Source organism: Fundulus heteroclitus, chromosome 1, assembly GCF_011125445.2.
Source record: "Fundulus heteroclitus isolate FHET01 chromosome 1, MU-UCD_Fhet_4.1, whole genome shotgun sequence".
NCBI lineage: Eukaryota > Metazoa > Chordata > Actinopteri > Cyprinodontiformes > Fundulidae > Fundulus > Fundulus heteroclitus.
In genome coordinates this window covers 20,379,183-20,403,912 of record NC_046361.1, presented here as the reverse complement: position 1 = coordinate 20,403,912, position 24,730 = coordinate 20,379,183, and the positions used below count along the sequence as shown (strand labels likewise).

General features: G+C 37.9%; 2 protein-coding genes across 3 annotated transcripts; one reads left to right on the top strand and one right to left on the bottom strand.

The window, feature by feature from the left end:
- Positions 1-137: 137 nt before the first annotated feature.
- fam3a (FAM3 metabolism regulating signaling molecule A) lies at positions 138-12,512 on the bottom strand. 2 transcript variants are annotated; one of them, XM_036137494.1, is made up of 10 exons: positions 12,244-12,512; positions 8,924-8,953; positions 8,731-8,838; positions 8,391-8,414; positions 8,184-8,310; positions 6,301-6,359; positions 6,153-6,203; positions 5,962-6,046; positions 5,155-5,281; positions 138-1,474 (listed from the first exon to the last, which is right to left on the bottom strand). In XM_036137494.1, exons 2-10 carry the CDS (start codon positions 8,934-8,936, stop codon positions 1,376-1,378), a joined length of 693 nt encoding a protein of 230 aa, XP_035993387.1. In that variant the 5' UTR covers positions 8,937-8,953; positions 12,244-12,512; the 3' UTR covers positions 138-1,375. The 2 variants fall into 2 exon arrangements, with proteins under 2 accessions (XP_035993387.1, XP_035993392.1); XM_036137499.1 differs by having other exon boundaries at positions 12,248-12,512.
- A 171-nt stretch (positions 12,513-12,683) lies between these two features.
- idh3g (isocitrate dehydrogenase (NAD(+)) 3 non-catalytic subunit gamma) lies at positions 12,684-23,919 on the top strand. Its single transcript, XM_012866501.3, has 13 exons — positions 12,684-12,820; positions 12,994-13,041; positions 13,340-13,351; positions 17,216-17,313; positions 17,403-17,518; positions 17,609-17,669; positions 17,791-17,923; positions 20,473-20,606; positions 20,688-20,790; positions 20,893-21,039; positions 21,167-21,261; positions 21,342-21,402; positions 23,623-23,919. Exons 1-13 carry the CDS (start codon positions 12,737-12,739, stop codon positions 23,722-23,724), a joined length of 1,194 nt encoding a protein of 397 aa, XP_012721955.1. The 5' UTR covers positions 12,684-12,736; the 3' UTR covers positions 23,725-23,919.
- Positions 23,920-24,730: the final 811 nt, after the last annotated feature.

The following is a 24,730-nucleotide window of genomic DNA, read 5'->3' as shown; positions in this document are numbered from 1 at the left end:
CTCAAATTATGTGCTCACGTTCTCTGTTCTGAAATTGCATAATAAAACATTGACATCACATTTTTCCTCACATCAAAAGCTGTATCGTATTGACACAAAACAGATTGTTTCTTAAGTCATGATTCTGGGACATTAAGTGTGGTTATTTTTCTTTTTAATCAGAAATATTCCAAAGTCACTGCACAGCTTTCCTCCCCACCAGAACAGATGCTTAGAAAAGCAAATGCCTTGAGCAGAATAAACTGGATGACCCCCGTCACATTTGAACCTTTGTCGCCCCCTGGTGGAAATCTAATCCTGATTGAAGGGAATAAAAAAAAGACAAATTTGGATTTTTTCCCCCGTTGTTGATATCACAGTGCAACACAAACTTTAATGTTTTTTTTATACAAATGTATTTGCACAAATTTAACTTAACGAACTGCAGACAAAGTATTTTAAAATGTACTTCTAGTCAAACAATTAAACAAGTTCATTAGTCACATTTTCTCTCTACTATGCTTGCACGACGCCAAGAGAATACATTCATTTAGAAAAAAAAAAAAAAAAAAAAAACACTCGACCACCTGCAAAAGCTTGAAAAGCACTCAGTGGGAAATATTTGTGGACCTGAGACTATGAAAGCATTCAAGGCGAACGTAAAAATCTAAACTTGAGTTGCGTGTAGAAAAATTAGAAATAAATAGTCTTCATCTGTTTATATATGTCTGTTAAGGCCAAAGAAATCTGTAAACATGTAGGCAACCACTGGTGCATCAAGTTCCATAGATAGTATGGCAGTTATCGCCAGGCAGAACAGCTTTATTAGAATATGTCTTATATTACGATACTGCATTTAAATATGCAAACATTAAATCTATCCACAGACCCTATGCTAATGACACAGAACCCCCACGTTCTTTCTGATTAGGAACCAGATCTAATTTATCCTAATGTGCAAATGTTCAACCGAGTTCACTTGCTCAAACTCAGAATACACATCCTACAGGTAAATTAGATTTCTCTATAACGGCATTGGACATTTAAATCAAGATATATTATTCACTCATCAAAGGTACGCTTTGGTCATCAACCAGTTATATCAAGATTTCCTTACCTTGACATAATTTTCACTGTTTCTGGAACATTTCTTCAGCTCAAAAGCAGCTTAGGCAAGCTTAGTGTGTGGAATCCTCTACAAACTGGTTCCAGCTCAAAAATAATCTGTACATTCAGTTCACTCCTTTTTCCAAAGCAGGGGAAACACAATATTATTTATGGAACCTGTGAAGAGTTTTAGGTATTTAGACGCTCCGTGGCCTTCTAACAGTCACTTTGTTTCCCCGCTGAGACGTCAGGCGTCGCCGTGACGTCTGAGAGACTAGTCGAAGCAGAATTAACCTTCGAGGGGCGGCCGTAAGGGAATACATCCGTCCATCTCCAGGGACTCGGGCCAGCCTTCGTACTTGTTGCTTCCCTTACTGTTCTTCATGCGCTAATGGAAACAAAAACAGGCAAACAGAACTGATGTCAACATGACAGGATGGGATCAGCATCTCCGGCCCCTACAGCAGCAGCAGCTAATAACGCATAATGCTTTCTACTTTGCTGAACCTGACTGAGCTTTCCAAGTAATCTGGGATTCAGCAGTTTGTAGTACTTTATCCTGCTTGAGGAAAGATAACTTCAGAAGGCAGTTTTAAAACACACAATATTAGACTCTTTAGTTTCTGCCTTTTTTCCTGATCTTTACAGGGATATTAATTCATCTAACATTTTTAGCTTTTAGGTGACATTTTTTTTATATCATGATCGCCAAATAGCGATATTTTTGCTAACGAATAATCATCACCAGCTGCAGATGAAATCCACCGTCTTTAATAGGGATGCACCGAAATGAAAATATGGGCTGATAGCGATATCTGATATTAATATAGCGGTTATGTCGGTTAAAAAACAAGCATTTACGTTTTTGTGCTGGTCAAATTTAGTACAATTTTGTTCCGACTGAAACTATGCTGACGTTGTGAATTTGGGCTATAGTCTAGATCAGGGATGGGCAACTGGCGGCCCGGGGGCCGCACACGGCCCTCGTCATCACTCAGTGCGGCCCGCGAATGGATCAATAATAATAATAAAAATAAATAAATAAATAAAAAAGTAATTATATATTTGACCGATAGAGGGCGCACCGTACCCAAACAATAGCGGGCACGGGCCGCTTTGCAACAGCGAGGAAGAAAGTCAAGAGCCATGGCCACTAGCAGTGGCATAAAGGGAAAACTTGACAGAGAAAGTCACATTTTTCAGTCAAAATGGGAAGAAGTACGACAAAGGTGTTTTCGTTCCCTAGAGGTACGGCTGATTTATTTGTTGTGGTCTCTTGCAATCCACACACAACAATAAACCGTGAGAGCCGACGTGAGTTTTGAAACTGCAAAGCATCTACACAGCACCGCGTTCACAGACCAGTGTGATGCATTCGCGAGCGTCAGAAAGCTATGGTGCATTCAGGAGCATGGGACATTAGATTTTTCAGAATAAAAAGCTAACAGATGTGCATAATTAAAAAATAACAGAAATACAATTATAGAGCATTCAGTATTGTAAGAAAGCCCACGCTGTTTCTGGATAGACACGTTATTGTTTGAGTTAAGTTCTGTTCCGTTTTATGCCTCTTTACTTGTAAAGTTGAAATGTCCCATGCTCCTGAATGCATTGATATGGAGGAGTTTAAATTCCCTTTTTACTATTTTTTTTTAAAGCAAACGGTTTGTCTTTTGCTTAAGGACATATTAAAATGCATTTATATGCAGAAAATAGTTATATGTTGGTGCAGTAAACATACAGATATAAATTCATCTAAAATTTGTTCTTATTAAGAATAATTTGTAGCGTCTTTCATATCCAATTATTTGAAGTGCGTGGTCATGTGGCCCTCCAATGGTCGTGCTGAAAAAAATGTGGCCCTCTTTATCATGGAAGTTGCCCATCCCTGGTCTAGATTCAGACACTGCTTGTCACACGTCTTCTTTCGACCTCACTGCTGACATTGCATCTCCAGGGTTTCCCCCAGCATAATATAATACTTATATTTTACTCGCCCCCTCTGGCTCAGTTTTACTTATCGAATCCATACCGATATGATAAAAAAACAACGACTAACATCAACCGATAACGATGTTAATGCCGATACATCGTGCATCCCTATTCTCTGATATTGTTTAGTATTGTATAAAACTGGTCTTTCATTGCCAATGATTTCTACACAGCTTTATTTTAAAGCTGGATAATGATCTTGCTGCAAACTATTTAATTTGTTAGGCATTAATAATTTAAACCATACTTCTGTTACTGTGCTGGTGAGAAATGCACTTATACTTAGGTTATCAAAACAATTGAAATCTTGATATAATCGATTGTAAAAAAGAAAATAATTATTTCAAAGATACTTATTATCTCCAACTACTTTGTTTAGCTTTAGAGGCATTGGGGCTAATGTGGCCAATAATACTATAGGTTAAGATGGAGCTAGACTAAAGTGGAAAATTAAAGCAGAAAAAAAAGAAGGAACTCGTAGCAACGTACCCTGCTGTTGTTGTTGATCACTGAAGAAAATAAAATGCAAATTTAGAAGAAAGACGGAAATATTACAGCTGCTGCTGAATATATTTGCATGGACCAAACCCCTGTTTACGCTATAAAAGTTCTTCTTTGTGTGCGTGAGATCCCTGTCAGTTTTTAAACACCTTGTTTTAGTATGGATTGATTCTTTATTTGACCCTCAGTAGTAACATTACTTACTAACTTTACTCAGTAGTAACATTTACATGAATCAACAGCTAAATGGAAGCAACTCTAATAAAATAATTGCATGACTAATCAAAGTTGCATATTTCCATAAAGGATATTAACACTAATAGTATTAGTGTTAATATTTAATTGGTCTACTCATTTTTGCCAAACTAGAAAGTGACACTTCAGTTATATATTTCTCTAAACAGGGGCTGAGTTGTCCCCAACTTATTGATTTTGCCCTGATTAACAAAGTCAAGTTTGTTATATTGTACATTTTGTTTTGCTCTTTATACAAGAAATAACCCTGTGCCTTCAAAAAAGATTGCTGCAGTATTGAAAATTGTATAGAGTATTTTTCTCAGTATTGGTGAAGAGTTAAAAATTGTAGTATTGTAAAAACTCTATGTACACTAATTATGAAAACCTTACTAATCTGGGGCTGTTAAAGGCATATTCAAACAATTTTTACAAAGTGTGATAATAAAACAAAACTTCAATTTTTAACCTCTATTCTACACAGAATCAAAATTAGACTTAGAGGTATAACTATATGTTGTACCCCCTCTAATATTTGGATAAAGCACAATATGTTTTTGAGGACATTATCACAGTCCTAGAAGGACTACGCTTTTAAGCATAGTCCATACATTTTAAAAACGGTGGAGGTAAATGGCAATCAAAAATGCTTAATGTTAGCTTGGTTTATCCCTCTAAAACCTGTTTTTAATGTGTTTAGGATCATTGTTCCCTAGGTCCAGGTTTGTATTGTATAAAAGTCGATTTTAAGGTGAAGTTGAACAATTTCAAGGTATGCCTCCAAGCCATTTCTGATAAGACAAGTAATCTAATATTCAGACAGTATAAGCCAAAAGCTTGTTCGTGGTTATGAAAAGAATACAGGTTCTTTGCAGCTTGCTAAATGCCATTTATCCCAAAGACTATAAATAGACAGACTTTGTCTCTGTGTAATTTAAGAAAAAAATCATAACCTATTCAAACCAAAATAGACTTTTTTTTTTTTATCATGAAAGTTGTATAATTATCCCACTGAGAAAATACAGTCTGTGCAAACGTGTTATTAAAGAAATCCTCCAAGTATTAGTATTATGATGAGTGATTAGACTTCTAATCGGGCAGTGTATATACTTTGTAATGCCACAACCTCAACAATGGAGGTGGAACCAGTCAGAAACAACCTAAAACAAAGTGAATAGAGAACTAAATTAGGCGCCCTCAGGTTTCATTGGTAAATTAACTTCCATTGTTTTCCATAGAGTAAACTAATGACAATTGTAATACACAGATGGAGTATAAAAGGGAGGCATAGGAGGCTGTTGCCAACATCCAGGGCAGCAGACTACTAGTATTGGATCATACCTGCTCAAAGGGGCTCTTATTCTCTATCCCCTTGGCTCCCACAAACACCCAGCTGTCTCTAAAGGCCAGCTCCTTCACAGCTGTGCTGCCAAGCTCCTCAAACAGGCGCCTAGACTCATCATTCATTCTGCAAAAGCAAAAAGGAAAAGAACCATGTCGGTTTATCAGTTATAAACTGGTACACAGTTTAATATACTTATATTCAAAGAAACAGCCGTGTTGCTTTCTTTTTAAATGCAGAAATGAAATGTTTGATTCTGTGATGTTTTACAGCCCTGAATCAACAGAAATCAGACAGTTTATTTACAATAAGATACAGTTTGGTTACCAGCAGTAATGGAGGACCTACCAATGCAATATTTTGTTTTGTCGATAAGCATCTCATGCCAGTTAATATCAAATCAGCAATTATAAAACAGCTTTTTTTTGCGTTTTCTTTCTTGTTGACGCTTTCTCTGTAGAAGTTTTTTATCCAATTGTCCGATGGTTCAAGTTTAACAAATTTGCTTAAATGTAAATCGACACTTTTAACGGTGCAGGTTTTGGTTATTAAGAAGCCAACATTATCACACACTGCATCCTTCATTTTTTATATCTGATCTCAGATTTGGTCAACAAGACTGACTTAATTAAAAATCTGGATGACAATAAACAAACGTATAAAATTAGCTACTCGTTCAGTTTTATCATTCAGTGCTTAATGAAACATGTTCTACATAATACTCCCATTTACTTGGATAACAAAGAGATGCTTAAATGGAAATAAGCCGAATGCACATATTAATCTAATTGCACGCTGATGCTTACTTTGTAGCAGCATCGTCAAAGGAAGCAACAAACACCAGGGTTCCTTCATGAAGGGGCCGTAGGAACTTCAATAAGTTAGACACGTCTAAAAAAAAAAGCATTAGATGAAGTGTGAGTTTTACTTTATGAGTTCTGTGTGCCGCCATTGCTGGAATACAGCTGAAGCACTATTTTCTGCTGGGTTTTGTTACCTCCTGCCCACATATCGAAGGTTCTTGTCTCCAATAGCTCGCCTGTCACCCCTGAACCAAAGAAACAGCCAAAGCTTTAAAACTTCCCTGCAATTACCAGTACGAACGCATACAGCAAAGTCCATCATTAGTTGAAGAGGAGTCTCACCGTTCACCAAAGCTATATTAAGTCCCCTGCCGACGTTGTTCTTCACGCTGCTCAACAACCTAAGAGACAGAGACACAACCCTTTAACAAAACCCTCACCATTTATTGCAGAAGGGTTCATCTCCCTTAAACCTTTCCACACTAAAACCACAAATTTGAATATATTTTATTAAGAAATGTATATGATAGACTAGCACAAAGTTCAGCATAATTGTGAAGTTACTTGCTTCTCAATGCATGTGATGGGCATATGTATCCACCCTCCTTTACACATTTATACACCTAAAGTCAGTGCAACCAAATGCCTTCAGATGTCAAACAATAAATAAATAAATAAATAAATAGAGTCCACCTGTGTGTAATTTAATGTCAGTATAAATGCAGACGTTCTGTGGAGGTCTCAGAGGTTTGTTAGAGAACATTAGTGAAGTAAAAGCATTATGAAAAGCAAGAAACACAACAAACAGACAGAGATAAAGATTTGAAAATATTTAAAGTAGAGTTAGGCTATGAACACAAAGCAACATTCAAATCAACCCTCAAAATACAATACAGTCCTACTGTGGGAATAATTTAGTTCAGGAGGGAGAGAAAATTGGGCCAGAGTTCATTCAAGGATGCACGGAGCTAAATGCTTGACCATTTAGCTCCGTGGATTTATTATAGAAACAATTTTTTTTTATTGTGAATGTAATGTGACATGCTTCTTTTATGCATTTATTTTCTTATTATGGATTTTTCATAGCAGTATTTTTATGTGTGAATGTAATGTTACAGCTATGGTTTTAGATTATGCAGCAGCCCAAGCCAAATTTCCTTCAGGACAATAAAGTTTTTTCATCCATCCATCTATCTAACCCTGGAAGAAAACCTGTTAGAGGCAGCAGGACAACTACCCTAAACATATAGCCAGAGCTTGAATAAAATAGTTTGGATCAGTGGTGAAACATTTTGCCAAGTTGGAAGTACTTGCAGGTCACAAAGGTTAGATTTCCAAATAAAAAAGCGAAAACTACTTTTACATGCTCAAAAATAAACATGGAATAAATTATTTGGGTTAAAATGCTTAACTTGTGGTTGTGCTAGAAATGCACCAATTTATCAGCACATGATTGGAATCGTCTGATTTTTCCACATCTTTCACCTATTAAATAAAAATGCATATCCTTTATGAAATTTAAGAGTCAATTGTCAAAAGCTATTCTCAGCAACAAGGACATGATATAAGCCACAGAACGACGTCCAGATCTAATCCAATTGGGAATCTGTGGCAAGTCTTGAAAACTGGTACTTGTAGATGTGTTCTGTTCAGCGTGACTGAGTTTCAGCTATTTTGCTAAGGAGAACAGACAAAAACAGTCTGGATGTGCTACGCCTGGAGCCGCTGCAATCCTAAACCGGTTTTTACAAAGTTTTGACTCAGAGGGGTGAGGTTTCTGCTTGTAAACCATTTTTTAAAATCCTGTCAAACTTTCCTTTCACTTTATCATCACATACTACTTTGTGTTTGTCTATCACTTAAAATCACAATAAAATAAGATAAAGTGAGCGTTATTAATGTGGAAAAATGAGAAAATGTCTACGAGGTATCAATAGTTTAGCAGGGGACCGTATTCATTTCTGCACCTATTTACACTACGTTAGAGTAACAAAGCAGCAGCATAAACCAGGAGGCCAACATGACACAAAATAATACAGCACCACCAGACTGAGACAATACTTGCATCAAGCTCCACCAGACATACTTGGAGGCCTTGTTAGGAGAGCACAGAAGAAGGGGAAAAAACAGAATATAGGGTGAAAAAAAAAGAATAAAAAAGGGGGAAGCGGGGGTGAACAAAGATGTAAATGAGGAAATGAGAAGTTCAGAGGCTTAAATCTCACATCTTGTCCTCCAAGCAGATTTTGGGGCCAATGACATTTGCAGCTCCAGACACCAGACGGAAAGCCAAATGCTTTGGAGGGCAGGGGGCTGAAAGTCCACATTTGTATTTCCGTGGACGCAGTTCAGCTAAAATAGATGACATATTAGCCAGCTATTATTAAGCAAACTAACAGAGCCTTGGTGTGTGATTTCTCTTTTCTACTTACACTGGGTTGGTTCCTCTTTAGTGCCTGGAAAAAAAATAAATAAAAAAATCAATCTTCTGAATAAATTAACAAATACCATTGCAGAAACACTTGACTAGATTTTACTATACGTTGACCCTGATCCTACATGTACTTGTAATATTCTTCAGAGGAGCTAATAAACAGTTTTTTAACCAGAATCTCTCTTCAGTGACCAAAACTTCTCAAACTGGAGACCAGAAGCATGTAACTTATAAGAAATTTAAATCATTTTGCAAATAAATCTTGGGATTTAACACAAGAAAAGCTTTCAATGTTTGAAACTTTTGACATTTTTCCCCCCTAAACCCAGAAGTCTTACCAGAGAAGATGTTTCGCACAGATAGACTGTTCTCTCCTCCGAACAACGCGCTTGCGAGCAGCCAGGTGAAGCCCACCAGGAGCAGCACCACCACACCTCGCAGGGGGCCTGTCAGCAGAAGCACCACATGCAGCCTCAGGCATAAGACTCTTTAGACAAGACCCCCACAACCAAAGGGACACGTCCAACTCACCTGTCAGTCTCATGATTCACCGTCTCAGACCTGTAAACAGGACAAACAAGAAGTTAGACGCTGCTCAGGCGAAGGAGTTTAATACAAACCCTTTCAATAATACAGAAAATACGGGAAGAATTCATTTATTTCAGTGACTCCATCACAAAGAGAAACACATTTAGATTAATTACGCACAGCACGATGCTTTCAATCCTTTATTTCTGTTAGTTAGGATGATTTTGCGATTACAGGTAATGAGAAACTGACATATAAGATTAGATTACATAAAAAAAAAACATTTTAATGTGGAGATGTGGGCTTAATGAAAAGTATGCTTAATACATCCTTCCAAGGTTGGTATTTTCAAAAGGTGCTTTTAATCTGTCTAACAAGCCTCGTTTCCTAATTTATTGAACATCATGTTTCATTTCCGCATGTTCGCTGAAATTTGTTTTTCCCCTTCTGCTGCAAAACCTTTGAAGATTTCCCTACACGTTATTCCTGTTTGCAATTTCCTTCCAGAATGTCGCTCATTGGAAAACCTTACAATGGAATGTCCTTGGTTTCCTGCTTTCTGAGGAAGCCTTGGGTGGATTTTACTCACATTGACCAACGTTATCTGAGTGAAAGCTTCTCATAAATCTGCACACCTGACCTTCATGTACATTGTCACTGCATTTTCTACCATCTATAGTAGTGCTGAGTTTTTCCAGTCTCTACACTTAAAAAGTTAGACTCCAACACTTTGCAGCTGTCATCAAGGTCTTCTTTTGGGCTCTGTCAAAACAAACCATCTTTTATTCAGTCATACAGGGTGAACTGGGACAAAAAAAAGTCTCAACTCTGCCACATTGGGCAAACCCTCAGCTCTCGCATTCGATTTGGACGGCGCAAGATTTTCCGTGAAGCAGCTTCCATGCGGCCTGAACTGAGTTATTCTCCCTCTGAAACAGGACAATTTGCCCTGCAGCAGCCACTCTGCAATGCATTTTCTGGTGGAGCAGGCCCAGGATCAACTTGACAGATAACCACTTTAACCATTTCCTCTGTCGTTTCAATAACAAAAGAATTTTTTGTTATTGAAGCATTCTCAATAATAAAGGGAAACATCTTTATTTGGACTACAGCATTTAAACCCACCTTGGGCCTGCTGAGCAGCTCATTGCACATTTCTACTGGTATTTTGATGACATATTTTAGGTGATGAGCTTCAAATTTGAAAAGAAGAAATATGTTGGCAAAATTAAAAGTGTTCTTCAAACCTAAATCTACAAGGGTATGAATAATTTTTGGCTTAACAGCTGATCAAGAGAGAATTGGCCAGTTTTTTCCTTACCTTACCTGGTACCACCCTAATGCACAATTGGTATTTGTATATAAGCCACCCTGAATGTACATAGTCATCTCAAATCTTTGCTTTATTTCCTTTGTATTTTTCTTTTTTTTCTTCTTCTTTGATAAACTGTATATAAATGTGGACCCACTGTCTATACCTTATGTACCTTTTCCTCCTTTTTGGCACCTTCTTTTAATCACTAAGCCGATGTGTGACAAGTGAATTTCTCCAGTGTGAGATCAATAAAGCTTACCTTATCTTATCTTAATGAACAATACTTTCAACGTACAGGAAGAGGCAAGAATGTGACCTTTAAAATGCAATAATGTGTGGATAAGCAAACACCAGTCGACAAGGTTAATCTGGAGGCCTCTGAATGTTTGATTTTCGTGTTTATCCCTCTAATTCAAATTACGACTAAATGTGTTTTAAAGGCTTGTCGGAACAGGATTGAAAAGTTTACATCTAGTTACGTCTACTTTACGGACACTTTACAACACTGACTTGTTTTGAAAACCATAAAATCTGATTTTACTCTACAGTTTACATCAGTTCAATTTAGGATCTGTGTAAAAGAAAAACAGGTTGAAGACTGAACAGATGCGATCTTTTCCAAGTAACAATGGTAATTTTAACTTTCAAAGTACACTATTATGCCAAAAGGTAGACGCTGCCTTGACTCGCATATGAACTTAAGTGACGTCCTATGCTTAAACCGTCATAGGGTTGAATATGACATTGGGCCACCCTTTGCAGCTATAATAAGGCTGTCCACAGGGTTCTGGAGTGTGTTTAATAACAAAAGAATTTGGTCAGAAAAAAATTTCTGACCAGTCTTCCAGAACCATATTTGTGAGGTCAGACACTGACGAGACGGCCTGGTGCTCAGTCTCCTCTCTACTTCATCCTAAAAGGTGTTCTATAAGATTAATGTCAGGACTCTGTGGAGGACAGTCAAAGTCATCCACACAAAACTCTCATCCATTCAAAGCATTCTGAGTTCTTTTCACTGAAACTAACCCAGTAACTCTACATCCTCCGCTCCCTTCCAGACTGCCTATGAGTCTGTGAATAGCAAAGCCTACTACATATGCGGCTACTCCGTCTAGCTCCGTCTAGATGTGCGATCTTCGTCAGTACAAGCAGAACGTACATCTATTGGGAGAGGATTACCACGTTTCAGATCAAATGTTGAAATGACAAATCTGCTTCCTTATTTGGTGCTTAACGAGTGGTCTGAATCCGATACTTGAATAAAACAGTTTATTTTATCGTCAATTTAAAGAAGCATATTTAATTTGTGGTTAAATATCTCTATTTACACAATTCTTTTTTCCTGGCCCAGGTCCTGAAAAGTGACAACGACCAGAATCCTCCCTCCACCAAACTTTACACTTGGCACAATAAAGTCTGACAAGTGTCGTTCTCATGGCAGCCGTCAAACCCAGGCTCATTGATCACATTACCAGATGGAGACGTGCGATTCATCAACTTAGAGAAGGCGCCTTCCACGGCTCTTGAGTATGAAGAGCCAGGATCACGACCGGACTTGTTGTATAGGTGGCATCCTATCACAGTACAGGATTTCATAGACCTCCTGAGAGCAACTCATTCTTTCACAGGTAGTTTGTAGAAAGAGTCTGCATGCTTTTACCTGTGGCCTGGAAAGTGATTGCAACACCTGATTTTGGTTATTTGGATGGGCGAGCAAATACTTTTGGCGATATAATGTAAATTGATTTGATGATATTCTAATTTACAGAGATGTTGCTGTAGATTCTTATCTTCATATACACATTATTAAACTACGGGTGTGTGGGAAGTTGTTTAGATTTTGTTTGGCGTGTTTGTTTGCCAGCCCTCAATTCAAACTATGGTAGCATATGTAAATCTGCAAAAGTAAACATATGAAAATAAACCAAAAACAAATAGAAATGGACGCGTAAGTCATTCAAAACATCTCAAAGCCTTCATACGTACAGTTAAAACTATAAAAACTTACCCACTTTATCTACTCCTAAGGTGAGCGTTGACTTAGCTTGTCTCCTTTCCTACGGCGTATGGGCGTACCAATGAATCTGCTCCTGCCCTTTGCGCCGGACTTTTAATGCTTTCTGCGCAGTTTCTTCATTGAGAACGATAAACACATCCTAGAGAAAAAGAAACTTAGGTACGAAGTTCCAGTCAGCGTTTTATGCACGGCGCTGTCGGCGAGAATGGGGGAAAATGTTGTCATACGGTGTGTATTACTTCCGGATATGTCAAACGCCAGTCGACGCAATCAGAGCATGCGCAAAACTGTTCACGTTCACGAATATGTTTTTTTTTAGACCTGTATTTTTCTTTTTAAACTTTCTGAAAACGAGTAAAAATAAAATTAAACTGGATTTTGTTTTTTTTAATATACCCTAAATATAAATAAGCGAGTGGACACCAACCCGACCCGCATTACCCCCGCCCCCCTCAACGCACGCGACTAATGCCTCACAATCAAGATGGCTGCCCACAGTGCTGTGCTCTCGGTATCTAAAATCATAAATCCTCTCTGGGGTCGACACTTGAAAGGAAAAACGGTTAAAGTAAGACTGAAAAAAAACTTGTTTTGCTGCATTATTCTATAATTGTATCCCAAGGCTGTAGCTTAAGCTTGTTTCTTCCTACCAAACACAAGGTCAAATAGCTAAGACGTCAGTACCAACCTGTGATTACGATTCTGGTCTTCTGTAAAATGTCATATTGCTTTATTTTTTAGGTATTTGGGACAACTTTGGCAATTCACCGGAATAAAGCATCTCATGCTGTGAGTATCTGAGACTGTGTCAATGTCCGACCTAGCAAAAGAAAACAGAACAATTAACTCCTTTAGTACTGTCTCGGTATAAAGTATCCAAAACTATGGTGCTATTGTATGATTTATGTTATGGTTTCGAAATATATAAATCATGCTGTAAGTCATTATTTTCTCTGGGATCATTAAAGTGTCAGAATAAATGTCCTATGTTGATGTTCTTGTTGGATTTATTTGGGTTTTGATTTGTTGTTGCACGTTGCAATCAGACTGATTGTCCTTCTTCCTTGTCTTTCTTCTTCCTTAACAGGGAGACAACATTGTAAGTAGATGACTTTTAATTTAACGTGCTTTGGGTTGAAATGCTTAACTTGCAATTGGCTTGTAAACTGGTGCACTTATTTGAGTTTAATAAAATCTGACACATTTTAAGGCAATATGCTTTGATGCATAAATGGGGATACTATTATTATTCCTTAATGTTTAGTCGGATTCCAAACTGCTGCCTATATAAATAAACCTACAGCACCCTTTTTGTTATATTTCATGTGTGGTAATCTTTAGAAAAAGAGAAAAATAAAATGGCAGATCAGACCTCAAATCAGTGGTTGTTATTACCTGGGAAAACCCTGATCAGTGTTTAGCAAGTATATTCTTTATAGAGAAGTACTGTAAATGTAAAAACATTTAAGGTGTTTAAGGGACTTACTATCAGATTTCATCCACTAGATCAGTTTAGGTGTGAGCTTCTTTTCCAAGTAATTCACAGTTCTAATGGAAAACCAGTTGTGCTTGTTTCTACTTTTGTATTTCTATTGTTCGTAAAATGTTTAACACCGATGTTAACAGTTTAACCTTTTCTCTGTCTTCCTTTGTTCCTGCTTTACATGTGCATGGTTTTTGTTTTTAAAAATAATTGCAACCTTTATTGTATTTTTAGCCCACTATAGCATGACGGTTGACTTCCATATACATGACGATTGCTTGAAATTCTCAATTCACATTAGTCAGCAGTGGTTAAAAACTAGAGGGATGAAAAGCAAAACATAGAATGGATCTGTTTAAGCTACAAAAGAACCCATTAGTTTCATAAATACTTACAGGTTTTTATGAATCCTGTGGTTAATTATGATGTTTGCTTTGGTTTTAAATAGGTATCTTTTGTGGCTATCGGTGGCCAATATGGGGAAAAATATACACGCCACGTTTTTGTTTCAGAGAAAACTAGGGCTGAGCGATAAAGGCTTAAAAATAAAATCTCAGATTAATTTTTTTCTTCCCCTTTGTTTCCTAAAAACAAATTGCTGAAACTATTTTTGAAGACTCTCATCTTGGAGTTGACATGAATTCAAAATGCAACTTATTACGAGATTTAAAACATGCTTATAAAATAAGATGGCTGTAGATAATGAAAATATAACAACCTCTTTGCTGCTAGTTGTATGACACGTCTAAGAACAGGCCTCACTTCACATGTGTAACTTTACATGTGCATAAAAAAAGTAAATGAATAAATTAAAATGCCTCACAAAAAAAGAAAAATCTAAATTTTCCAAAATTTAAATCTTCATGAGTTGCAAATTTGAATTCATTTATAAAAATTGATTTATCACCCAGCTGAAACACAGCTGAAAGACTTTTAAAGGTTGGGAAATTTGCCCCGCTCTTCTTTGCATAATTGTCAGGAAACGGGGACAGGTGGACCCAGTATTTAGGCCGGACAAAAAGAATGATATTTTAAAGGGATTTATTAAAAACACAATACAATCAGGTGGAAACAAAAGGGGCATCAAGGCAAGAATGGGACAACAAAGCTCAAAAACCAAAGTAGTCCAAAACTGATAAATAGTAAGACTAAATAATCAAAAAGAGGGGACAGGCAAGCTCTAATATATAAAAATCAGATCCAGTCAGGCAACGGGCAGACAGTCAGAAAAAACAGGACAATCGGGGGTCAGGCTGGCTCAGAACTCCAAAGGCTAATTGGGTCAAGTCTACAGGCAAACAAAACAGAGTACGGGGAATGCTGGACAAGACTTACCAATAGGCATGGAAAGTCAATGATCTGACTGAGTGCAGGAGACAGAGGCAGGTATAAGTAGAGGAGTGAGCAGGTGAACGGAGTGAAACTAATTACCAGAATGGGTAGAGCTGATCAGGGAGGAAAAAGTGGCTGGAAGTAAACTGAAGCTGATTGGATGGTGACTGGTGAAGGGGAGTGACAGGCAAACAGACCAGATGTTACTGACATGTGAAACTGATTGACTGGCAGGTGAAAAACAGATAAACTAAAACAGTTTCAGGATAAATCCAAACTAAAACAGAAACTAAACCTATGACAGGATTGGTTAAATGAAGAGAATCACTAAACCAAAACATAAACTTAACCTAGACTGATCCAGAACCAAAATAACCATAAAGACCAAACCTAAGCTAGAAAACCAAACTAAGACTAAACAGAACAGAAGCAAACAATAAAAACCATAGTTAATACTAAGATAGGAGAAAAAGAACTAATTTATCAAATAACAAACATAAACCATAACAAAACCCAAATTATGACAATAATAGTTCAAACTAAGGCAGATTGGAAAAAACAAGAGAATCTGTGAACAGCAAGTTTTGATTTAGGTCTGCACCTTAACTGGGCCATATGCTTTGATCTAAACCATTCTAATCTAGCTCTGCCTATATGTTTAGGTTTGCTGTCCAGCTACAAGATTCACCTCCACCCCAGTCCCATGTCTTGGTTAGCCTCCAACAAGTTTTCTTTCAGGATTTCCCCAAATTTAGTTCTGTCTATGTACCCATCGACTCTGAACGGCAGAAGAAAAGCCCTCCACCTAAACTTATTGGCAAGGGAAGAAGAGCATTAATCGCAGAAACACGCCTAGAGTAACACGGGAGGAGCTGCATTCATCCACAGCTCATGGGGGAGAATTTATGATCAGGACAATTGTGCACTCCATGCCTTTATGGAAAAGTGGCTAGAAGAAAGCGATTTTTCACAGAACAGTCTAAGAAATCTTGTTTTACAGTTTATAACAAGCTGCAAAAGATTTCAGGTCATGGTAAGAGGTTCATCTTTTACCAGAGTCTCAACCCTAAACATGCTCTAGAGCACAGGTGTCAAACTCAAGGCTCGCGGGCCAAATCCGGCCCGTCAAGGTAAATTATCCGGCCCTAGAGAGCCAAAAAAAAAGGCATATATCCTTTTAAAGTGTATAAAGTGGCTAAAACTGTACCTCCTGTAAGTGTAACTCACCCTAATATCAACTTTTTTTGCAGATAAACTGTATAATCTGGGCCTAAGGGTGCTACTTTTATGTTACTGTGCATTTTTTATACTACTGTGTGAACTGGAATGAAATTATGAAATGAAAAGTATCGTCTCTACACATGCAAGCGGCCCTTTTAATGACTTCATGATGCCAAAGTGGCCCCATATAGAAATTAGTTTGACACCCCTGCTCTAGAGGTTCAATGAAATGGTTAAAATCAAAGCATATTCATGTGTTACAATGGCCCAGTCAAAGCCCAGACCTAAATCCAGTTGAGAATCTGCTTTTAGTCTTGAAGGTTGATATTAACAGATTCTCTGCTGTCAAAAATAGCCAACATTTAATACCTGAGACCTGACGTTCAATCAGCGTCGGAATGTTTAGCCAAAAACAAAAACTGTATTTTAATTTAAAGGTTAAATTACAGCACTCTGGGAAAGTCCAGTCCTGCTACAATGACTTTTGTTTATGAAGCTAAAGGCAAAGGAGGAAAATAAAACTGATGTCTCTCACGAACAAGCAAAGAGCAGGACCTGCTTTTTAGACAATATCAGAATCCTTTCAGAAGATCCTCAATGTATTTTAATCCTTCACAATCTAGTACTGCCATATCTCTCACACCTATTTGTAATATAATCATATAAAAACTGGCATTTAAAATCCCTACTTCTTTTTTAATGATTAACTGATATACCAAGTTCAAATTTCATAACTTAACAAGTAGAGATTTACTAAAATGCAGAATCTGTTAAGTGTGTTAAAGTAGTTCAAGCCTAGAAGTTTTGCACTTCAAATAATAAAGTATAACTACCATTTGTTCAGCTAATTTGTTACATATTAGTAAAGATAACTACAAATAAACTGCATTTGTTAATGCTAAAACGTTTTATATTATTTCATTGCAGCCCCTTCCTGCAAAGTATGGAGGCAGACACACTGTGACCCTCATTCCTGGGGATGGAATCGGTCCTGAGCTTCTGAGTCACGTCAAAGAGGTTTTCAGGTTTGTTCATGTGGAGCAAAATCCTCATAAACTCAACTATAAAAAGATGGCGACTCCCTTCATCTTGTGGTTGGTAATCATGCCTGTAGGTACAGCTGTGTACCTGTGGACTTCGAGGTCGTGCATGTTAACTCTGCGATGGAGGCCGAGGATGATATCAATAATGCCATTACTGCTATCCGCAGAAACGGAGTTGCTCTTAAAGGTAGGCTAAACTGCTTCTATTAGCCATAAAAAGGTGAGGGGGGTTTATCATAAGGCCATGATACAACAGTCTAACTTACTCTCCTGATAGGTAACATAGAAACCAAACATACCATGCCGCCATCTGTGAAATCCAGAAATAACCTCTTACGGTACGTGTCAATAAAGTATTTAGCTCCCTTGATAAATGCCCCGGTTTGTCAGACGGTTCACCTTTCTAACTTAATTTGGTCCCATGTGAGCACTTGGTCAGTCATTTTTCTCCATCAACAGGACAAGCTTAGATCTGTATGCCAACGTGATGCACTGCCAGTCCCTCCCCGGAGTCCAAACTCGGCACAAGAACATCGACATCCTGATCGTCAGGGAGAACACAGAAGGAGAATACAGCAGTCTGGAGCATGAGGTCAGACTGGGGGGAAAATAAGACAGTCCTCTGCTGCACATGTCTTAAAGTCCTTGTCTTTGTCCTACCAGTTTTTGTGTTGTTGTTTTTTTTTGTTACATAAATGAAATCTACATAGCCTTAAAAATGCAGAAACAGGCTGCAGCAGAAAAAAATTTGTTCTGCTCAACTCAACTCTTTGACCAGCCGTCAAGGAGAATCAATACGGACTTCATTAAACTGCCTGAACTGGTGCCACTGGACTCAGTCAGCAGTAGATTAGGTTGGTTGTTCAAACGTAGTTAAGATGTTATGAGAAGGTGGACAACATTAGGGTAATGAAAGAATTCTCATTATTCAGTGTAGTAATATGTTGTCATGTAAGATATCAATTTAATAAGATTTTTAGCTCCTGCATCTGTATTGAGTTCAAGGGAATGATTCCTGTTTTCCTTCTGCTCTTTTTTTTTTAATTTGGTTTGATCTTTTTCTGTTTTGTTGGAAAGCTGAATTCAATTTTGATTTCTACCAGACCTTTTGGATCAAGAAACCATTAAGTAGTATCTGTCTGACAACATGAAGTAGGATAAAAGATCTCAAACACCAAACCTTCCTGCCCCCCAACTAAAGAAACTCAGAAAACAAAGTGGTTAACAGCTGTCACACTGAAAATGGCTACAAAGGGATTTCTAAGGTTGTGGAACGTCAGAGAACCGCAGTGAGAGCATTTGTCCACAAAGGAGGAAAGATAGAACGTAGGCGAGAAGCAGGTCAGGAGCAGCTAGACCACCAAAATTACTCTAAGCACATCGCCTCATCCAGGAAGTAACAGAAGGACCAGGAACAACATCTACAGCTCAGCAGGCCTCTGTCACCTCTGTTAAAGTCAGTTTTTCTATGATAAAGAGTTATGTGAAATATGTCACAACAAAAACTAACAGAATAACTCAATCAGAATAACTAAACATGGTGGTGGTAGTGTTATGGTCTGTGGCTGCTTTGGTTTGTAAGCAAAGAAGAATGGGACAAAACTTCTCTACAACAATGTCTGCTTTAAAGAAGTATTTGATGATCTTAAGTGTGACAAAATAAAAGCAAAACAGAAGAAGTCTAAGAGAGGAAGCACTTTTTCACAGCACTGCACCCTGGGTGGTATCAATTTATTCATACCTTCCCCAAATTTCTAGATTTTAGATTATTCTAAATTCATACTACCCGTTTAAAAAAAATCCTGTTTTCAATTTAGGGGCATTTTGAAGGTTACCAAAGAAATTACCTTGCTTTGTTAGGTTGAAAATTCAGTTTTTACTGTCATATTTGTTGTTGCACTGCAAAAAGAGAACTAAAAATAAGTAAAATGTTCTTAAAATGTATGTATTTCTCCTTGATTTGAGCAGGTAAATACTATTATTTGCCAATGGAATGAGTATTTTTACCCCTAAAATAAGACAGTTAGATATACTGCACTTGAAATAAGATGAAATGTTCCTATTTTAAGCATAAAAATCTCATTCCATTGGCAAATAATCTTATTTACCTGCTCAAATCAAAGAAAAATACTCTCATTTCAAGAAATATTTTCTTTTTTGTAGTTCTATTTTTGCAGTATGTTTTACATGGATAGTTAAATAAGTTTTTAATTATTACACTCCAGTTCAGCTAAAAAGTAAGGCATTTAAAAGGCCGATTCAAATCCAGTGCCATATAATCCACTGTTAACCCAATTTGATCCAATATTGTAATCCAATTTAGATCCAATTAAAAACAATTTGAATCCACGTAGTAAACAGTAGTCATTCATAGAACCCACCAGATTAGATAAACTCTTCAGTCTACGTAATCCCCCACCCTGAACAACCAGGAGGACGACTCCCTTTGAACAGGAATCCATATCAACCTGAATACAGGTTGGAGTTCAGAGTAGAAAGAGGGGAAGGAAAACATCTTCAGGCTTTTCATCAAACTGAAGCATATTTCCTAGCTTAGATACAAGTGATAGAAATGATCTTTCAAGGGTTAAAGAAGGTGTTAGATTACTGCCATCTTCATCTTAATGCCATTAAGCTCCATTTCCAGTCAGCTCTACTTTCGCTTGTTCTTCCCTAGTGAATCCTGCTCCTTTCACCAAACAGACAATTTTCCCTAATGTTTACCGTTTCTAGGGTCTTACTTGGTGCAGAGCAGAAAAGGGGAAAGAAGTTGCACCAAGGGCTGCACAATACATCACAATGTATTGTTTTTTATTGTAATATCAGTGTCTGCAATGTGCGTATCACGAAGCACAGCTTGGCGTACCAAGAACTGTCTGCTAGAGATTTAAGCAGCATGGATTCAGGCTTTTATCACTCCAAAGCAGTATTAACGTCAGAAGATGATTACGCAAATCATAACTGTATTTTTAAGTTGCTACCCCACCCTAGTTTGAATAGTGATTCTGTACTAGGCCTCAGTTTTCAGTGAATTATCTTGAATTCCCTCAGATGTTTTTGTTGTTAAAGGTTTAAGTTGAACTCATTGTTAGAACCTTTTGAAGTTTGTAATACAATTTGTTTTTGTCTGTTTTGTTTTAGAGTGCATCAGGGGTAGTGGAGTGTCTCAAGATCATCACCAGGACCAATTCCCTCAGGATCGCTGAGTATGCGTTTCAGCTGGCTCGGGAGAAAGGTCGCCGCAGGGTCACTGCGGTGCATAAAGCCAACATCATGTAAGTGACTTTGACTCCATGAAGTGCGGACCCTTTGTTGTTGCGTTTCTATCGAGGGGCATGTGTTGTCCTCCGCTGCAGGAAGCTTGGCGATGGCTTGTTTCTCCAGTGCTGCCGGGAAGTGGCCTCTGGATACCCGGACATCACTTTTGACAGCATGATTGTGGACAACACCACCATGCAGGTGACAATCTTAACGCGTCTGGATTAGGTTGGGGGAGTTTTTAAGAAAAACATAGTTATTTTTCTTTTCTTCCCCTGCTGTTCTTTTTCTCTGTGCTTCCAGCTCGTGTCCAAACCCCAGCAGTTTGACGTGATGGTGATGCCTAATCTGTACGGGAACGTCGTTAGCAACGTGTGTGCTGGCCTGGTGGGAGGGCCTGGCCTTGTGCCTGGCGCCAATTATGGTCGGGACTACGCCGTGTTTGAAACAGTAAGGGGCTGTGAAACAGCAGCATCTCTCTTACTTTAAAAATATAAAAAAATGCCGTGGGATGTTGTTTTTTTTTTAATACAGAGGGTTAAGTTCACGTTCTCTCTCTGACTGTTCTTGATCTCAGGCTACAAGGAACACGGGGAAGAGCATTGCAGGGAAGAACATCGCTAACCCCACCGCTATGCTGCTAGCTAGCTGCATGATGCTGGACCACCTCAAGTAATTTTCTTTCCTCCCGTTTGAGTCGAGAGGTAATGTAGCCGCTACATAAGTTAAATCATTTTCTCCTGTTTCTCCAGGCTTTATGACCACGCCACCCCGATAAGGAATGCAGTCTTCACCACGATGAATGAAACCAGGGTGAGTCTACTAATGCGCAGCATGCTTTCAGCTCACCTCTCATGCTGATGGAAAGTTCGCAGCCCATTGTTGTGACAGGTTTACAAGCCCTTGTGGCCAGTCTGGCATGCTTCCTCGAGAGCAGCACAATGCATTCACACAGAGACGCTTTGATCGTTAGAAAGTTCCCTTCAGGCTCTACACTCAGCGGGATCTCAGTTTACACATTGTGGCAGATATTGTACTGAGTTTTTTTTTTTTTTTTTTTTTTGGTTGCAAATTGGATAGAGATTACCCCTGCTCTGCCTCAAACTGATGGATTATAAAACACTTAACATAAGGCAGTCATTGAGATATAGTCGTGGCCAGATGTTTCTAAACACACATCAGAGGGATTAATTTGATGCATTTAGGGCTTTTAAGACCTTGTCCAGAGTGAAGTAATTATACAAAATGCAACCTCCGTCTTTTCCTTTTTTTTGTTTTGAGTAGATAAGCTTGAATTTATTGTTTTATCTCCTTTGATTCACATAAGAAGTCAATTGAAAAAAAAAAAAACCCTGCAAAAACAAGTTATTTGTTTTGTCATTTTATACTGGAGATTCATATAAACAATAAAAAAGACAATGAAACAGAACAATATTTTTCTGTCCTGGAGGATTTCATTGAAATGGTATCTTCCCTTGTGTTGCCGGTTAGAGTTTTGCTGTGGGGCTCTTTTGCAGCGAGTGCTGCTGGTGTGAGTGACCCACAAGGTGCATAGAATAATGAAAGAGAAGTGACTCCTAATTACCTTCACCTCAAACCAACAGCTAGACTGTAGAGACAGACACATAGCTGAGTTTCTGCAGATAACGATCTCAAACCACATCAGAACTTGTTTTGGGATGAATCAAGCAGGCCAACTTTGGACTTCTAGAATCAACCATAACAACGGCTCATAAAAATATGCCAGAAGTTTTTTGGTGGCTGCAAAATGTGTGAGGTCGAGGTGGAACTTTGCTCAGAGATATTGAACTAAATATTAATAGGGTGGCGCACGTGCATACATGCACGGAGCAAGTCGAGTAACTACTCCCCTGTTTCCTGTTTTTGTACGCTAAATTTAGAAAGTCTCTGTTAATTTCTCATCGTACTTGCTAGAAAAACTAGCAAATCAAAAATAGATTATAGAAATAATTGCTACAATTTGTTGCCCCACCCTCACTCTACCTTAATTTAGTTCAGTTGAGTTTATTTGAAAATAAACGTTGCTTCATTTCAAACTGGCATGTCCAGTCAGACAGCCGTGAAAAGTAGAAGTGATTTTAATCTGAAACTATTTTTGAATATTCTAAAACTCACCGTAAATTAGGTAAAATATACTCTCTTTTAGTAAGTGTATTGGGATGGAGCCATGTTCTTGTACTGTGGGAGGAAGCCGGAGTACCTGGGGAGAACCCATGCATGCAGAGGGAGAACATGCAAACTCCATACAGAAAGACCTCAGGTCAAACCAGGGATTCTAACCCAGGACTTTCCTGCTGCAAGGCAACAGTGCTACCAGCTGCAGCAGAGACATGGGAATACGTGCAGGAGTCATGCAGTTCATGTTTGTCGTAGTGAAGTTCCTGTTAGTAGAAACAACATCCAGGTGACTATTTTCTGACTAAACCAAACTGTAAACTTTTAAAATAGACTTAATTAATTAGCATTATGTCAGAGAAAGACTTAAACTGACAAAAATAAAACCTAAATCTTTTTATCGGGGATCAAGATCAGACTCTTCTGCCAGGCCTCTGAGGCTTCACTCTGGTGACGGCTTGGTAGGAATGAAATAATAAAAACGTCACATTACTTTCACAAATTGGAAGGATGAACACATCATATACACTATCCTGGAGCATTTTTGTTTTATTTGTTTTGTATGGTGTTTATTTGGCTTTACTTTCTAATTATATAATATTATCAGGCACCCGTGGATGTATAATTTGACATTGTGCGATTAAACAACTTTCACAATAGATTCAAACATTTGTGCCACAGTTTATTTTTAACTAATTGAAGGATGAATAACAGTTCAAATCCATAATTAAAAGCTTAGCTTTGAAGAAATCACTCTCCATGATGAGTGTACAAAAACGTCTGACTGACACTGTATAATTTAGGCCAAGAATTCTATTCTGATAAGCATCTTCTGATGTTTTTTTTTAAATTGTAAATTGGATCATGTGTCTTTACATCATGTTCTTTTCGTTGCAGTTGCACACAGCGGATCTGGGGGGTCAGGGCACCACATCAGAGGTGGTCCAGTCCATCATGAGGGTCATCCAGAGTAAAGGGCAGCTCACTTCAGAGATGTAAAACAATCTCTGTCGACACTGTTTGAATAACAGTGTCAAAATATCATTGGTGTGACTCTGAGTAGGTTTGTGTAGGAGGACAGAGTCTACAGCATGAGAAAAGGATGTCCAAGCATTTCTGTTCATATTACCAACCTGTTACCAACAGAAATTCCAGTCTCACTCCTGTTGGAAAATAAATTTTACTGTACTGACATTTTGTGTTGAGATGTTTCATCAGTTTTAGAAGTGTATCCTCATAAATAACTAATTAGAGGGCCTTATTTATTGTTTGACACCAACCACACATTGGCTGCAGTAATGTTGATTTATGATTTGACTGCCGTGTCCATTCACAAGTATAGAACGGACACGGCAGTAGTATAAATATATTTTTCATGTTAACGTTACGTAGCAGCTTTTTCAAATCAACTGAAATGTTTATTTCAGTTGATTTTCATGTAAGGTCTTAATTTTTTTTTTTGTCTAAACAGATTGCTTATATAATGAAATGCTTTCTGTGAACAAAAAAGCTGTTCCAGATGTACGCGCTAACACACCGGACCAGAGTACACAAAATAACTTCTGTGACAGATGTTTTTGCTGGTACCGTGACAATATTTGCTAAATTTAATTGGATCAAAACTCCAAGCAGAGTGTCATTGTTACTGTATAATGTGCTGCCTATCAATAAAGGAATGTATCTTAAATGCATCGTTTACAAAGACGTTTGAATATATAGCAGAATTCCAAGCCGATTTAAGTTTGAAGAACTGTACCTTGCAAAAGTATTACCCCTTGAACTTTTTCACATTTCAGAAAAAGGAAGTTCACTGAAATCTTATGTGAAAAAAACCTAACACAAGCCAGAACATACTTATGTTCAGGGAAAATGGGGAATTGCTTTGAATTTTTCTTTCTCAAATCCTAAAAAGATGTTGGCTGGGTGTGATTTCAGCCCCCTTTCCCCTAATACACCAAAATAAAATCTTTATTCTCTGCATAAATCCAGACGTTTTGTGAAGTCC